We start from the raw sequence: 17,241 nt of genomic DNA on the forward strand, positions 1-17,241 counted from the left end.
GTGAAGGTACTTTTGACGATGAAACTTCAGACGATGTTATTTGTGGCGGAGCTCCGGTAGCTCGTGAAGGCTCTTTTACTGAAGGAGCTTTAGAAGATGTTATTTGTGATGGAGCTTCAGTAGCGTGTGAAGGTACTTTTGCCAATGGAACTTCAGATGATGTTATTTCTCGCGGAACTCCGATAGCTCGTGAAGACTCTCTTGCAGAGTCAACTTTAGGCGATACAATTTCTGGGTGTGTTTTAGTAGAATCTGAAGCCATACTTGTAACTGGAACCATAGACGGCGTTGTTTGTGGTGAAGATACAACAGTGTGTGAAGGCGCTTCTGAAGATGGAACTATGTCTGGCGTTACTTCTGGCGGAGCTCCGGTAGCTCGTGAAGGATGTTTTACAGAAGGAGTTATTTCTGGTGGAGCTTCGATAGTTACTGGAGGAATTCGTATAGATGAAACCTTAGATGCTGTCACTTTTAGCGGAGCTTCTACTGACCCTCCTTCAGGTGTGCCCTCACGTACTACTGTACGTGAGGGCACTTTTAAAGATGATGTCTTACGAGATATCTCTCCTTGCAATCTTTGGGTAGCGGCTGAAGTAGCTTTTACTGATGGGGTCTTTGAGAGTGTGGACTTCGGTACCTGTGAAATCTTTCTTGTCGAGGATTCAAGCAATGGAGAAGGTGGTTCTAAAACTTTGATCGTGTCTGTCTGTGTTTGTGTAGCAGTAGAAGCCACTTTAGGTTGTACTTGAGTAGCAATTTCTTGCGGAAGAAGTGATGCTTGTTTTTGTGAAGACTTAGGAAGAAAGACAGATATTTTCGATTCTACCTTAATAGGTTTATTCGCAAATGATTCTGTTTTCTCTGACTTTAGTTGTGAAATTAATGAAGGTTCTTTCAAAGTTCCTTCTTGTACAGGCACTGTGTCACTAGGTACTTTAATTGACCGTCGGGAAACTGCTTTCGGTTTTTCTTTGGGTAGAAACTTTGGGGCGCCATGTTCTTTAGCGGGCGGTGGTTTTGAACTCTGTAAGTCACAATCACATGATTTTAGAAGTGGTTGACAGTCACAAGACTTTATTGCTAGTCGTGCTTGAGAATCAGTTGACGATCCTGTCATTTCCTTTGTACGGCACACACACGCCTTTTTACCACCCGGTTTACAATCACAGGACTTTCTAGGCGCTGCTGTTGTTTTTGTCTCACAGTCGCATCCTGTAAAACTTGTTCCGCAGTTACATGGAGTAGATGTACAGGAACAGGGTTTAGGAAATGGTCCGCATTTACAAGGATCTGGCGGTGGCTTACAGCCACAGGCTTTGGCAGTAACTGTATCAGTTCTGTTCTGTTCTGTTCTGTACTGTTCAGACTTTTCTGACTGGCTATCTTCTTGATCCAGTGGTTGGGATATTTTTTTCCAACGTTTCTGTGTTATTTGTGTGTGTACATCTGAACCTGATTTCTTGCATGGTGAATTCGGTCCACACAAAGGGAACTGAAATATATTTGGTATTTGCAGTTTACATCTTCGCAATGTCGCTAGTATATCCTGGTGAATAGAATTTGTGTGAGTGTCTTGTATAGATCCACTTCGTTTCTTAGATTCCAAGTCCTCATTAGAAGTATTATCTTTTTGATCAAAAGAAGATTCTTCAGTAGATAAAGTCGACCCGAGATTAGATGAAGATTTTTTGCTGTTACGTGAGCTTGTCTCTTCCCGTGATGAATCATTTTGAGGATGGAGCGTAGTTTGTATTTGCGTGTCTTTACCGCGGAACATTGTTATGGATTTTGTCGATTCATTAAATTTTAGTTTCGTTGGTGGCTTTGACGTGCCTTTGGGTTTGTTGCAGGGTGCGTCACCTCCGCACCTGGTGCGATTGTCGCGATTAGTTGAAGTTGATTTTCTGCAAGGCGCTTTGTATCCGCTTGGCTGTATTTGTAGCCAGTACCGACGAGATGTTTTTTTGCACGTAGCGTTAGTCGCGCAAGATGATTCGAGAAATTCTGGTAATTGTGTTAGGCATGGAGTTCTAAATCCACATTTTGACAAAATACTTTTGCAAGAAGAACGCGATTTATAAGTGATCAAGTTACCAAATGCTTGATAACGCTGGGATATATTTATAGACTTATTTGAAACTGGTACATCCAATGCAGCGTCTGATCCTGGTATAGACTCACTATCAGATGCAGCTTCATAATCAGACATTGATTCAGTCGATTGCTCAGATTTCTTAGAGGTATATTGTTTCTTCTCTGAAAAATTTCCATTCTTCAATTAAAATCAGCAGTAGACAAAAAATCGGCCAAGTACGTATTCGAACAATCATAAAGTAGGGTTCCGTAGTCGTCGTCACTCTCTCCCTAAGTGCTGCACGCACTATAAACGTGTTGACATGTAAAAAATTGCGAAAATATCTAAAAATTTAAAATTGCTTTCTAGTACACGACAGATTACGGAATAAATTGATACAATAATTAATAAGTTCTTGTTAATAAAAACTAACGAACTTATTAAAAATATAAGTTGCTCCGCCATACCTGATAAGTAATAATTAAATATTCGATAGGTCGAAAATTAATAGCAAGAGGTTGGGTATTACAGAGATTTAACAATAAGTAAAATTTCTGATAAAAAGTGGCGATAACTAAAATATCGAAATCAGTTCTTCAGGCTCCAGCGCGGGCAACTTCCAAACGAAGAACATCCACTTTATCAGTTGCATATCTCATAAATGAGTTTATGACTCTTGGGATTTTTTTAATTTAAATTAAAATTGATGTTATATACTTCATTTAAACATTGTCGTATAAATAATATATAAAAATAACTTTGCTTTTTAGAATGACACATCAGAATGCATTTAAAATAAATCACCCCCGGCAGGTGGACTAAGACAAACTAGAGTTCAATAACGAAACGTAATCCGCACTCTACAGCACCAATGACACCGACATTGAAAACTAGATCAGCTTTTGAAATTTGATTAGCTTTCCCTGTGTGTGCAAACGGCACACTGTAAGATGTCCACAAACTTTCAATACATATATTACAGAACAACGACGATGGTATCTGCTGGAGTGAACTTAAATTAAGATTCTTTTATAGGTTTGAATCAACGCGTTACACAAATTACAAATGCACCTTTTCTTTCAAAAACATCCTTACGCTTTATAGAAACATGGGTCATAATTATGCATTCGTTATTGTATTATGTGTTACATTTCACTCACGTTTTATAAACCAGCTAAATATTTGCTGAGATTACAGTTGTTTGACACCGAAAGTGAAGTAAATTTTTTTTTCATTCATCAAATTTTTTCAATAACCACCTTATGAATATATATCAAATATATTACAGAGTTGTTTTATTTACAGCGAATGAATTAAAGGTTAAAGATGCAATTCTTCTCAACAGTTTCGATTGGAATAACAGGCGACACAAAAGTAATGTCATAATGCGTATTGGTTACAACTTTGTTAGAAATGAAAAAATAAGCTTTGTTTTCACGAAAGTTTATTTGAAGATGCAAAATTGATGACACTGAGTTGAATAAACTGTATTGGTCAAATGACCATCTCCCAAGTTGTTGCTCATTTGTTAACCTTGGTGCAAGAAGAGAATGATTTCGTATCCAAAACCATAATGAGCGACGAAGTCCATTTCCACTTAAGTAGTTAAATTATCAAACAAAATTTGTATTTCTGGGGCACAGATAACCCACATGAAATGCAAAAAGAGCCATTGCATCCCCTCAAAGTACCTGTTTGGTGTGGCATTTGCAATGAAAAGGTGATAGGCTAATTTCTTTTTGAGGACGCCGATAGAACCACCGTAACCGTAAATGGTGAGCGTGTGAGATACCAATTTTCGGGCCGAGTGATCTCCCGTTTTGGAGATTTAAACTGACCGTCTAGAGCGCCAGATCTAACGGCGCCAGACTTCTTCCTTTGGGGCTTATTGAAATCTCGAGTTTACCACAACAAACTTCAAACCTTCTGAAAGCTAACATTAACGAAGTAATCGCCAATTTAGAGCAAGATGTTTTGCGAGCAAAAATTAAATCGACTAGAATTGTATGTAAGCCCGGAGGTGGTCGTTGGAACGGTATAATGTTTGAACATAATGTCATTAATTTTACATCTTCAAATAAACTTTTGTGAAAATTAGCTCATTTTTTTTTCATTTCTAACAAAATGGTTGCCAATACACATTATGACATTAGTTTTGCACTACCTTGTAATTACACTATCTACTTATTTATGAACGGGTTAAGGATGATGTGCATCCCCCGTAAAGGAAAGCGCGCCAGGGATAGCGGTCGAGCTTGATATGTACTTCCAGCAGCCTATCCTGTTGGTGCAAGTTAGCCGTTCATATTTATGTGCTTATCACAGTTTGTACAGTTACATGCATGAAATTTTGCATAAAGATGCTTCAGACAGAGATCTACGGAGATCTTAATGGCAATATGTAAAAATAATTGAAGTTTCTGATGGTAATATCTTCCATTAAAACACAAGGTAGGAGTAACTTTCGCCGCGCATGTCATCATGTCGGATACGAAGTAGTGTTTTCGTTCTGCTAATACTTTCGGTTAACTTGCATCAACAAATTCAAAAAAGACCATAAAAACATCGCGAAATAGACTCCATACTAACTATACCAATATGCAAACAGGACAAATGTTGTCGCTGTAAAAATACGGAACCCTACGTTACGCGTGATACGCACTTGGCCAGTTTAAATGTTTGGGATAAATTAAAATTGAGATCATCGTGTGAAGCATATTTATGTGCAAAATTTCAAGCACGTAGCTGTTATAGTCTGCAAACTGTGGCCTGATAATGTGTTCATGAACAATTTGACATGACCTTGTTGGTAGAATTTAGCTTCAACTTTGTAGCATTGCTGTTACGGAATATAAAGTAAAGCCCGTACCAACTTGTAGAAAAAAGATGTAAAATTTATTTATTTATTTAAATGTAAGAATAATATGAAAAGTAAAAACTTACTTGAGACACGCCTTGCAGTTAGCATTCGTGGTTGCGCTGTAAAGCCAGACAACGAAGCTGTCACTGTAAATAATGAAAAATAATAATACTTTAAACGTATGGGTCATAATTTAAGTCTGATTTAAATATATAAATAAAAAATAAATATAAAATTAATTTATTTGTGTTTATTACATCGTTACGTAATCGATGGCTGCAGGACTCAGAAAAAAATTGTCTCTTGAAATTCTTACTTCCATTTCAGTGTAAAGGTCTACTAAAATGAGCTGGACGATCAGAAGAACTATACTCTAGCCAAATTCGATGTAGAATAAATGTCAACAAACGAAAACATATGATTTTTAGGGTTTTCATCTCAGACTTTTTCACAGTTACCACAATTTCAAAGTTTTCCTACGAAATTCGACTAGATTATGAATAAACTAAATATTGAAGTTATGTTTATAATGAATATTATTCAACAGAAGTTTCAAATCACCTAAAAACGATATAAAAATGACCAGTTATTAATTATTTGTAAAACTGTGTCATCCCGAGTAACTTTTTGATTTGAAGGTAGAGATTGTAAACATTCGACTTCTGGTGGTAATTAAAGTTCAGAATCGGAAATAGATGCTGGATGATATAGTATGTAGTAAATTAATTTCAAATAAAATCTTACAATTTTGTTTCTTTTCATCTACCATTACCTACCAATTACATTACCTAAATATTAATAGGATGCAAACACTTATTTTTATTCCTAAATCATACGTATCAATAGATATTTTGTAAACTTTATAATAATTGGCCAGGTAAGTATTACTTCTACATAACCCAATTACCTACTTACCTATTTAAATTCAAATTAAGGGAAGCAGGTCGTGGGCAGAGAAAGCCTTAATAATGAGAATTGAAAAAAATGTTCTTTTCCTATGCCATCATTGGTTGCCTAGCAACGTTTTGTTATTAAATATTCTACATTGAATTTGGCTAGAGTTATAAACATAATCTGAATTTCCGAATATACTTTAGGTCTCATTTGGTGACTTTATAATAATTGAGTATGGGGTTTGTAACAATAACATACATTACTTACACTACATTATTTACATTTGCTGTAACCACACTCAACCGTATTTAACATACTTGATGCATGTAATATAATTGTACAGTTATATTATCTGCGTGTGATGCACTTTGGTGGCATGGCTTACTGGGTTGCGATCGCTTACCATATGGTACTGGCAGAAAGCCAGCACTGTTTGACTTTTCATAGTCCACTATATATACGCTGAGTTAGGGCCACAAGTGTTGCGAATTGGTACGAGCAGTACAAAATTGTTTTTCTCTATAAATATGTGTAATAATTTGTTCTATGTGCTTTTGTGCGACACCTTGTGAAGTGATCGTAAATGTTTGTGTGTGCTGTATGTGTGCGCGTGTGTGTTTGTGTTTGTGTGTGTGTGTGTGTGTGTGTGTGTGTGTGTGTGTGTGTGTGTGTTGAATCGCTTTAAAATTGTATTAACTACGTACCTATACGATGATAGAAGAGCTGCAGTGACTTTGAAGGCGCCTTTATAGTTGAATACGCTCTAAGAGATATCCATTCCGCCATTTCACAATATACCTACTCAGTGTATTGTAGGTAACACAATATCCTATGTACTAATTAGTAACTATTATTACCTTGCACTTTCACTGGTCGTTGCGATGGTAATGTTTGGTCTCCTGGAATATAAAGTGAAAATACTCATTTCATGAAAAAAATACGTGCTTTATGGATTGGTTCACATTTAAGCTGGTGACAGTACCTACTAACAGGCTAACAACTTTAACAAGAAAGCTTTTTCTGGTTAATCTGTACGAAATCCTCTAAATTGGGTTATTTAAGGCTACAGTGAATAGATATTTATTAGTTTTTAGCCAAATGCAAAACACTTATGGGAGGCTACCAACGCAAAAGTGGTATATCTCATATTAATTTTTTTTATACAATATTACTTTAAATGGACATAGTTATGCAAACTAGAACCAACCCACAAAATGTCACTGTCGAGATAATTAGATTTTTGTAAAAACAGTGTGAAGAAATAAATAAGTAAGTTATTTCAGACAAACAATGTGAGTTATGCGTAGCTTTGAAAATGATATAGGGAAACTATTATATTATATAGCAATAAATAGAAAACATTATGTAACTTTTTATTTAGTTAACGAGAACCATATTCTAGTTTTGTAATGAAAACGCTAAAGATCTACAGTACTTCAGTATATGTGACGTGGAGCCATGTAGCATATTATTTTAAATAATACATTATATGAAGTTAAGCAGCACGGTTCTTTTTAGCTATTAAAAGGTTATTTATTTAGGATTGGTACCCTGAAGGACTTTTATTTTCTCAGTTTTGGCTATTTATAATATATTTTGGTATATTGCCAGGATCTTTTGTGAGCGGGTAAAGGACACGTCTGGTGTTCAATCTAAATACATAACTCAATTTCACTCCGAGTGTGGGTTGGTTCTTGTTTGCATAACTACGTCCAAATGAATAAATTATATAATATATTTGGATCATTGACTTACAAATAAATGGACGACGGGTCTAATACAAAAACCACGAAAAAAATGTGCCAAGTCAACCTATTCGAAATTTAAATTGTAATGTCATCGCAGTATCGCGCTGTCAGTAGAACAAATGAAGACTAAAGCGGAGTGTCGCGCTCTGTATACGATTTTAGCGCCTTACAAGTGCGGACACTTTTTAGCGCGGACCCGACGTACGTATAATTGTAAGTCAATGATTTGGGTGCTATATTTATGTATGAAAATTTATACACATTTATTGTCATATATATGATTTGATTACTTTACATGAAATAAATGATATATGTCTAATTTTTAGTAGCTGTAAAAAATCGTTACGAAAGAGTTCGTCTAAGGAAATACTGCCACTTTGCTTATTTCTACCGCCAAACAGTAATGTGAGCATTACTGCGTTCCACTTTTGAAGGGTAGGGGTGCTAGTGAAATTGCAGGCACATGTCACTTGTCAACTCACGTCTTAGGGAGACGGGCGCAGTGGCAGTACCCCTCCGATATTTGCATTTCAAAGCTCTGTGTGGCACTTCAACTGTTATGTACAGGCGTGTCGCTGACCACCAGGCCCACGACTTGTTCGTCCCGTCACTTGCACTCTACATGCGTTTCATGGTGTTACACCACTTTTGGGCTGATAGCCTCAATTATTATAATGAATAGTATGAAATAATATTTCAAGATACCTAATATCCTACTCGGAATATTTACTAACAAAATTTGCCACGGAAATTAGGTAGTGAACTCTAACCCGAGAATGAATGTTATAAGGTCAACGTTTTGATCAAAAAAATTTTATTTACCAGTAGAGAACATTTGTTTTGGCATTTGGTGGCGAACTTTGTGTCGTCGATGTTTACAACAGTATCCTTTCTGAGTACTTTCTGTAAAAAAAAACACAATGTCAGTATGCCTACACCCATACCATAATTATAATAATACAATAACTGTAAATCCATAGGAACGTAGAGTTGCGACTTATACGGACGCCATTCGCATTATCTCGTGGTGCATTCTCGTTGCATAGCGCGGATCGTCTCACACGCCATGCAATATAGAATGGAAAGAAAGAAAGAAATAAAATAGATATATTTCTTTACCACAATGACACCACAAAAGAAAAAAAACGAAACTAACCTAAAGAAAAACAAAACAATCAAAACATTCAATATAAAATAAATAATTACGAAAAAAGCACAAATAAAACACAAAATTATAAAAAAATTAGATTAAATTAAAACACAAACTATTTACACAAATAGTAAAAAGAACAATAGATATAAAGATACTTTGTGTGACATGGTAACAAAAGGGTCATAAACTCAGTGTAGAATATAGACTAAATCTGTTGCGGTCTTTGGCATAGTCGAGCGCATCATGGATACCCATGCCTAGAAACGTATAAACTTGGTTGGACCATCTTGTGGGTCGATCCGTCTGATGACTATTAGTCGTTCGAGATCGTGCCCTTCTTTCCTGGCGACGTGCTCCATAGACTAACATATTGCTCCCGGGACAAAACCTTTGGTACTGTCTGCATGGAGGCGTTTGCTTTTTGAAATTAATTGTTTCCTCCTTCGTAGAATCCACCCAGCATTTACCCGTTAAGCCGGGTACTTACTTGCGAGCTCTAACCGTTGCATATTATATTACCATAATCTCAGTATAGAGTAGTAAAAAAATCTTCATGCGCGAACAGCCACCCTTAGAGGTAGAGGATTTTCTTTAAAATTATATAGGACCACTATGGAGATGCCCTCTCTCCAACAAAAAAGAATCATAAAAATCGGTTCACAATTACCAGAGTTATCGCGTAACATACATACAAAAAAAATACTATCGAATTGACAATCTCCTCCTTTTTTTGAAGTCGGTTTAAAATAGCGTGCACGTGTTTCGCGAGTTTGCCGTGAGCTGAACGCGTGGTGCATATCGCAGTGACCCGACTCCAACCAGTAACGCTAGCACGATAAGGCGCGACTTCAGCGAGATCGATATAAAGCGCTATGTCGGAAGTCCTGGCCTATTGTGCTTGCGCTACAGAGATACTCATTCTTACGAGTGTAGATTGTTTCACGCATACCATTAGAACCTCGTTACTGTATCTGTCTCGTTACAGTTCGCTAAGGGAGTCACCATACTTATCTATTAACGCAGAATCGCATTAAACCGCTCAGAAAAAGATTTACGTCCATGAACATAAAAGCGAAAAAGACGTTTGCGTTTCGCATCGGTTCGTGCGAACGCGGTTCGACACAGGTCAGCAACGAATCTGCTTCCTGCGAATTTCCGATCAAGTCCGTTCGCATGCCGTCGACAGGCGATCCTGGTCAAAAACAACTATCGCGACGGCGCGCGAACGGCCGCGTTGACGGCGAATCTGCTTAATGCGACAAGTATGGATAAACACGATCGCATTAAGACGATTCCACGTTATTACGTTTGGTGACTCCCTAACGAGTACCAGGCTTTAAATGAGATTTATGAGCATAATAATATGTTTCATCCATGAACACAATATCTCTCGTTCGAGATCGGTTTGTTTTTGTTTTTTTTAAATTTTATTCTTTTTAATCGTACGTCATCTTTTTTTAATGGGCATTGTTCTATTATTTGTAATTTTCTTGAATCGAAAACTTATCTGGCGTAGTATCTTCTTTAATGTTAAATCATAGCCTTTGAAGTAAACTGCTTATTATAATATCAGACTTTTATCAGCAGTAGAGCTTCTTGTGAAAGAGTTAGTCCAGGGAAGTAGAGTTACCTTACCTATTTCTGCCGCCAAGCAGTAATGTGAACATTACTGCGTTCCAGTTTTGAAGGGTCGGGGTATCGGTGAAATTACACAGATCTGTACGATTTAACGCTTTGAGTAGCACTGCAACTGCCATGGACGGGCGTGTAGCTTACGACCAGACACGACTTGTTCGTCCCGTTACTTAAATATTGTGACATTCAAATAATTTCACGGTGTTGTATTACCATGTTTGTTCGAAAATTGCTTTCAGTGCCATAGAACATGATCGTCCGTCCGTACAATAGCATAAAACTAAAACATGACAAAATTGTACCTAATCTTACAAGGTTAGGTACATCTCTATTTCTGGTTACATACTACAGTATATAACCAGATTTAGAGACGAAATGTCATTTAACTTGTTTGAACTAGGGAATTAACTAACTAGGAAATTACTTGAAGGTACTACGAGCACGAAAGCAACGGAATTTACTCTGGGGCCCCTCGACTAGAACCAACTCCCCAAATTGGTTCTACCGGGAATCGAACCCTCGTCCTCCATTTTCCATCCAGCGCCCACAGTGTAAACCGAGGTCGTCGAAGCTTTATGTGCCGTGGGCTGTACAATTGACGAATTGGCCATTAGACTCGGTTTAGCCGGAAACGATTGGAAATATAAGATAACTTGAATAGGTAAGGATTATAAAAGGAAACTAAACTAAAATTGTCTAAATTATCGCGCAACCGCACGAACAAGTGCACAACCTTCCCACTTATCGCGAATTCCTGTTCTCTTTAGCTTAAAATTACAACATTTGCTATGGCGGTAAGGGATTTATTACCTGCTATCGTATTTGTTACACTGATTCGACAACATGAACTACTTGTCAGTGCTGCAATTTCTGTAACAATTAAAATATTCAAACATTCATTCAGCTTCTGCAAATGCCTAACACTTTAGTACGGAAACAACGTTCAACACGGTCCTACTCAAAGGTCTGACTAGGTACTATACAGAGTGCTTTATTAAATACGACAGTATGAGGAAATCCGAAATAGAAGATGCAAGGGAACTGTCGTAGGAACTATTAAGTAACAATTTTGGCATAGTCAATATTTTATTAATAAAATTATAGACTCTGACTGATAGACTCAGTTTATAATAAGAATCATTTTATTGTATTGGATGAAAAAAGTCAAGACTGAAATTTATAAAAATGTTATTCATTTTGTATGAAAAATATTTTTTATTAAATTTTACCAACTTCTGCTGTACTATTTTTTTTCTTCCGGTATAATGAAGTTACCCTTATAAGAAAAAAACTGACTCTATTAGCATAAAAAAACAATTGTCACTTTTATAATTTTGTGCGTAAAAATATTTTATGAAATTTAACCAACTTCTGCTGTCCCCATTTTAAAAAAATGTAATGTAAAGGGGTCTTCATGAAACTCAGTAAATCAGCGAAAATTAATCAATTTTGTTCATTTTTATGGAAAACTCACGTTTGACCAAGAAAGGCATAGTCAATGCCAAAATTGTTTTTACAAAGAAAGTCTTAGGGCGCGTTCAAATTAGCCGCTGTTAGAAGCGCAGCGGGCGGGCGCTCGTCGCGCTGCTGAAGTGCGACCAAATGTTTAGTGATGTTTATCTTTCGATTCAGTTACGCCATGGATTCTGACGAAGAAACATTACTTTTACCTATTTCTTGGGACACACACTTCACATGCAGGTTTTAAAATTACTCACCTGTTATGTTTTTTCAGTTTCAAAATTGTCAATAAATTTTAGACATAAATGTTCCCATACCTTTTTTATCCAGTCGATTGGAAGGAATAACTGTCGGAACTGCTATCCCATATTGTAGGGTGTTGTTTTACATTCTCTATAAATTGTTCAATTCGATTTTCATCGATCGTGGTTAATATAAAAAATTAACATGTACACCTCAACGGGTTTCAGCGCTTCTAGAAATTGTGTGAAAAGTGGCGGTCGCGAAGCGGCCGCGGTGCTGCAGCGCGTCTAACAGCGGCTAATTTGAACGCGCCCTTAAGGTTCCTAAGACCGTTTCCTTGTTACATTTTTATAGTTTCCTAGTTCCATATTGTCCCATTCAAAAAATACTGTGTACTGATATGTCTGTTTGGTTGTAAACAGGCCTTCGGTATTAAAATTGCATGAATCAAGAGCTTCTGGTTACATTCACACCCACATTTATTTAAACGTCTTATTTTTAGCTTCACCAATCACCGTACCGATATAGTATAACAACACAGGTATGATAACAATATAAACATAGCAACGTGGCATGTGTGTGTGCACGTCCGCCGCGTGCCGTGTACGAACGCTCGAATTCACAATAAGCTCGCGATGCCTTCGACTTCGCGTTGCATAGCGCTGGTCGTCACACGAGCCTTTCAATATTATACGAATGTGTACATCCGTACAGGGCGCGCGGCGGGCGTGCACACAAACAAGTCGCGCTGCTATTTTGCATGGAGTTACCATACTTGTCCTATTGTACTATGGTGACGATTTGTGAGAAAACGGCAACTTACGCGTCAAACAAGGGTACCTTCCGGAATCGTCCTTTATAGCGACAAAAATGATTATCTCTCGGATTGATAAGCGTTTGGAAACCTTCAAACAGTTATAAATTCTATCGAAGTCTGTGTAAGTCTGCCATACAATCGGTGTGGATGTAAAGGCTTTACATACGAAAGGTATGTAATTTTAATATTTTAATTTGAAAATTTAGTAGCAGTAGAGCTCCTTGTGAAAGAGTTCATCCAGGGAAGTACTGCCGCCTTACGTATTTCTGCCGCCAAGCAGTAATGTGAGTATTGCTTCGTTCCGGTTTTGAAGGGCAAGGGTGTTGGTGAAATTACAGGCACATGGGACTTTTCAACTTATGTGTCAGGGTGATGGGCGCAGAGGTAGTGCTCCTCAGATCTTTGCGATTTAAAGCTCTGAGTGGCACTACAACTGTTATGGACAGACGTGTCGTTTACTATCAGATGCATGACTTGTTCGTTCCATCACTTATTATCATAAAAAAAAAGGTATTGCAGAATTAACAAACGTGAGCTGGAGTGCCTAACGCCGCAGTTTTCGCACACGATACTTTTAGCATCGACGTTCAGCGACTTATTGGCTTGAATTCCAGATAAATTACTATTTTGCGGTTACGAAATCGCACATGTTCGGGGGTTTGATAGCGTGAAGCCGATCGTCGTTCATCAACGCTAAAGTACCGTACGAATCGTACAGGACGTGTAATCAGAGCAGTGAACAGCATAAAACCGCATAGCTAGGCGTATAATAACCGAGGAAAAGTTTGAAATAAAATTTCCAATGTTGTAGTTTGTGCTACGATTATGTAATATTATTTTATGGTGTTTACCTTGCGTATCCACTGATTGATCCAAGTAAGCGGAGTTTTGCAGAAAGTCGTCATCATCCTTCGATTCTATGTAATTTTCGGCATCTACCATGAACGATGGTCCGAAATCTGGATTTATGGAGTCTGCATATTCTGTGTTTGCATATTGTTGATAGCCGTACGTCGGGTCTACGTATCTACCTCCACTATAGCCTTGGTGTATATATTGTAATCCACCATATTCTGGTGCGCCATAATCTGGACTCGCATATTCCGCTCCTTCGTAATTTGATGGGGAAAATTCTAATCCTGGGTATTCTAGTCCTGCATACGAACAGTACCCATACGTCTCTTCTGCATAATCTTTTTTGGAGTAGTCAGCATCTAAGTAATCTCCTTCGGTGAGTACAGCGTCTGAGCAACTAGCCAGGTGAATTCCAGTTTCCTCAGTATTCACTATAATCAAACGGAAAAATATTTACATAGGTAACAGACAGTTGACGATTTATGCTCCTACGCGTAGTACTGCCCTAGTAACCTAATGGGTGGACCTACCGCTTCACAAGCACACGCCGTGAGTTCGAATCTGGGCTCGGTGAAGGAAAAATCGTGATGAAACGTGCGCGTCAAAGAAGGGTTATCAACCCGCAAAAAACGTGCGAGGTCCCCAACCGCATTGGCCAGTGTGGTGGACAATTCAATTCAAAACTTTATTTCGGACAAAATATCCATATAGTCTTAGTAACAAAATACTTAAAAACGATGTTAATATAAGTCCTCTAAACATTGACATGTACCCGTACCCACTGATATAATATGGGCCCATCGTTATTATCGGCCTCTGCACGAAGAAGGCCATTGGCGCTGCCCGCACTCTACGCATTAGTGACCCTACCCGCTTCCCAAAATGGCACTAAAGCAGCCCACTTGCGCCCCGGTAAACATTCCCGAAGCGCTACAGTAGCACGGCAACCCTAAAACAATTCTGAGAGTGTCATTATACTGGACGCACAGGGCGCGATACGCTTTCTGTGTACACCTACTTGACCCACAAGCTGCATGTGTAAAAAGATTGGTAAAATGCTTTAAAAAGCGTGAGTTTCACGGTTCTAGTACAACTTGCAAACCTGCGGGCTGCCAACGCCCTGTGCTCCCTGTCAATGGTTGGATTAGGGGTGTTTCAGCGGGTGGGTTAGGTGATCGGTTAGGGGGTGGGTGATGGGCTGGGTGAGTGGGTTTGAGTGGGTGGGTGAGTAGGTGGGTGAGCGGGTGAGTGGGTGGGTGAAAACTTGAGTGAGCGGGGGTGTTGGGAGGATAAGCGGTGAGTTCTTAGAACAACTAAAAAAATTGCGACGTGTCGCAATTGATTTAATTGCAATTGATTTCAATTGAATTAATTTTCTAATCTGATTGAATTTCTGATTGAAATTTAAGTGATTAACGCCCAACACTGCTTTCAATGCACAACAATGTAGATCGTGCTCGTACATCTTAGATAATTTTGCAAAATTTTAGTTGATATAGATTTGAAGGTTTTCGTGGTTATTCACTCAATGAATATCAATAATAGGAAATATTGGAAAAATAAAAAGAAATTATATCGTGGTAAGAAACCTGTAATTAGTGATCACCATTTTGGTTGATAGTAAAATAAATACTTTTTTTACTCTTCTTGAGTATACACACAATAGATTAAACCTCACGATATGAGCACAATGACATACATTTCTCGTGTTCCTACCAATGGGAGTACCCAGTGGGAGCATGTGGAAACGGTACTCAAAGCACAGGCCACAAAAAAAAAAACAAAAATAGTATAAATTAGTACTAACGTAATTCGGGTTTATTCCCAGTGATCTGACACGCGACCCCTTCACACTCGAAATTGCAGTCTTCTTCCGGCACTACCATCGAACATGTCGACATTCCACCTGCAAATTTACATCGTTACGACGTGATATCTTAGGCTCCGAAGTTACATTTCAATACTTCTACGTTACGCATGAAATTCACAAATAAAGCTACACTAATTGGTGATACAAATGTGTACAGCCATGTTTCGTAGAAATTAAGACTGCACTTGCTCTGTCTCTCCCGTCTCGATATCATTAGTCAGGGGTAACTGAGCGCAAGGGGAAAGTGTGCGCTGGAGCTATATCTCTGGAACCGAGGAAGAGGGGAAGGCGGTTTGTTTAGGTCAAATCAAGGCGATTGAGTGACTAATTCGTTTCGATTTGGCAAAGGGACGCGTGGACTCCCAAGCATTACACCCATATCTAAATATATACTATAAGATATCTAATAGAATTTAATTCGATTGAATATTTTTAAGAGTTCTAATTCCCTCAAAATATCTCGAAGAAGGTTTCTAGATAATTTAAAGTAAAAGTGGGCACAACTTTATTAGTAGATCACAAGAGTGCTTTGAGACACTATCTGTAGGTAGTATTAAGAGTGATTCTCATTGACTTACAAATAAATGGACGACGGGTCTAATACAAAAACCACGAAAAAAATGTCCCAAGTCAACCTATTCGAAATTTAAATTGTAATGTCATCGCAGTATCGCGCTGTCAGTAGAACAAATGAAGACTAAAGCGGAGTGTCGCGCTCTGTATACGATTTTAGCGCCTTACAAGTGCGGACACTTTTTAGCGCGGACCCGACGTCCATATAATTGTAAGTCAATGGTGATTCTTATCTTTTTTCTGAAGTAACCCTTCTAGAATGCTAAAATGCTTCGAAAATGTGGGGATTCTAATATTTTATAATTTTATTTAATCTATCAATTGCTGATGCATCGCTAGTTTCATCGTTACTGTTAGAAACACTGTGATGGACTATATCGACGTGTTATTCAACATCGCACCATATCTCTCATATTATTAACAAGCAGCTTAAATAGAATTATTTAATAATAATAGATTAATAGATCGAGTCGAGAGTCGGTGCATGTTGAGTTCGCGATTCTTTCTCCCGCTTCCACACCACAACTTACTACTCGTCAACTTTAAATATTAAATATAGGTCTAAACTCAATGATTATTTCTAACGTTAACATATTGTCACCAAATGCACAACAAATAATCAATTTACTTAATTTTGTAAGGCAAAGAAAAATGACCATTTAGTATTCTACGTCCATAACTATGTGGACCTAATCTCGATTCGTCGCATCCTCGTACTCCCACTTTTGCGTTGAAGTCACCCATTACCACGCTGAAATGTTGTTTTTTTCTATGTAAATAATAATATTTATTTATTCACTCTCACAACTAGCTAACTAGACCTGTGTTACAGATCTCCAGTCTCCCAATCCGTTAGGAATCCGTGAGTGAGTGAGTGACTGAGAATCCAATAGAATCCAAATCTGTGTTTAAATTATTTATATTATCGTATGTAATGTAAAATATTGTTTTAAGGGTTCTTGGCAGAGTCACCTAAAGTAAGAAACAATTTTCTTATTATACCCAACATAAGGTGTGTATGGAAATTATAGCACAGTAATATGTTGGAGAGTTCATAT

The 17,241-nt window shown here is 37.8% G+C and overlaps 1 protein-coding gene across 1 annotated transcript in view; it reads right to left on the minus strand.

The window, feature by feature from the left end:
* Window positions 1-17,241, minus strand: part of LOC113240194 — a 124,054-nt gene that overhangs the window by 53,516 nt on the left and 53,297 nt on the right. Inside the window, exons 22-27 of the mRNA XM_026477444.1 lie at window positions 15,548-15,646; window positions 13,737-14,171; window positions 11,175-11,234; window positions 8,399-8,479; window positions 6,686-6,727; window positions 5,018-5,080 (exon numbers count right to left, since the gene is read on the minus strand). Coding sequence (XP_026333229.1) covers window positions 5,018-5,080; window positions 6,686-6,727; window positions 8,399-8,479; window positions 11,175-11,234; window positions 13,737-14,171; window positions 15,548-15,646 — 780 coding nt within the window. The remainder of the gene's footprint in view (window positions 1-5,017; window positions 5,081-6,685; window positions 6,728-8,398; window positions 8,480-11,174; window positions 11,235-13,736; window positions 14,172-15,547; window positions 15,647-17,241) is intronic.

The sequence above is a fragment of the Hyposmocoma kahamanoa genome, unplaced genomic scaffold (genome assembly GCF_003589595.1).
Source record: "Hyposmocoma kahamanoa isolate Upper Pololo Valley unplaced genomic scaffold, ASM358959v1 100021, whole genome shotgun sequence".
NCBI classification, from domain to species: Eukaryota; Metazoa; Arthropoda; class Insecta; order Lepidoptera; family Cosmopterigidae; genus Hyposmocoma; species Hyposmocoma kahamanoa.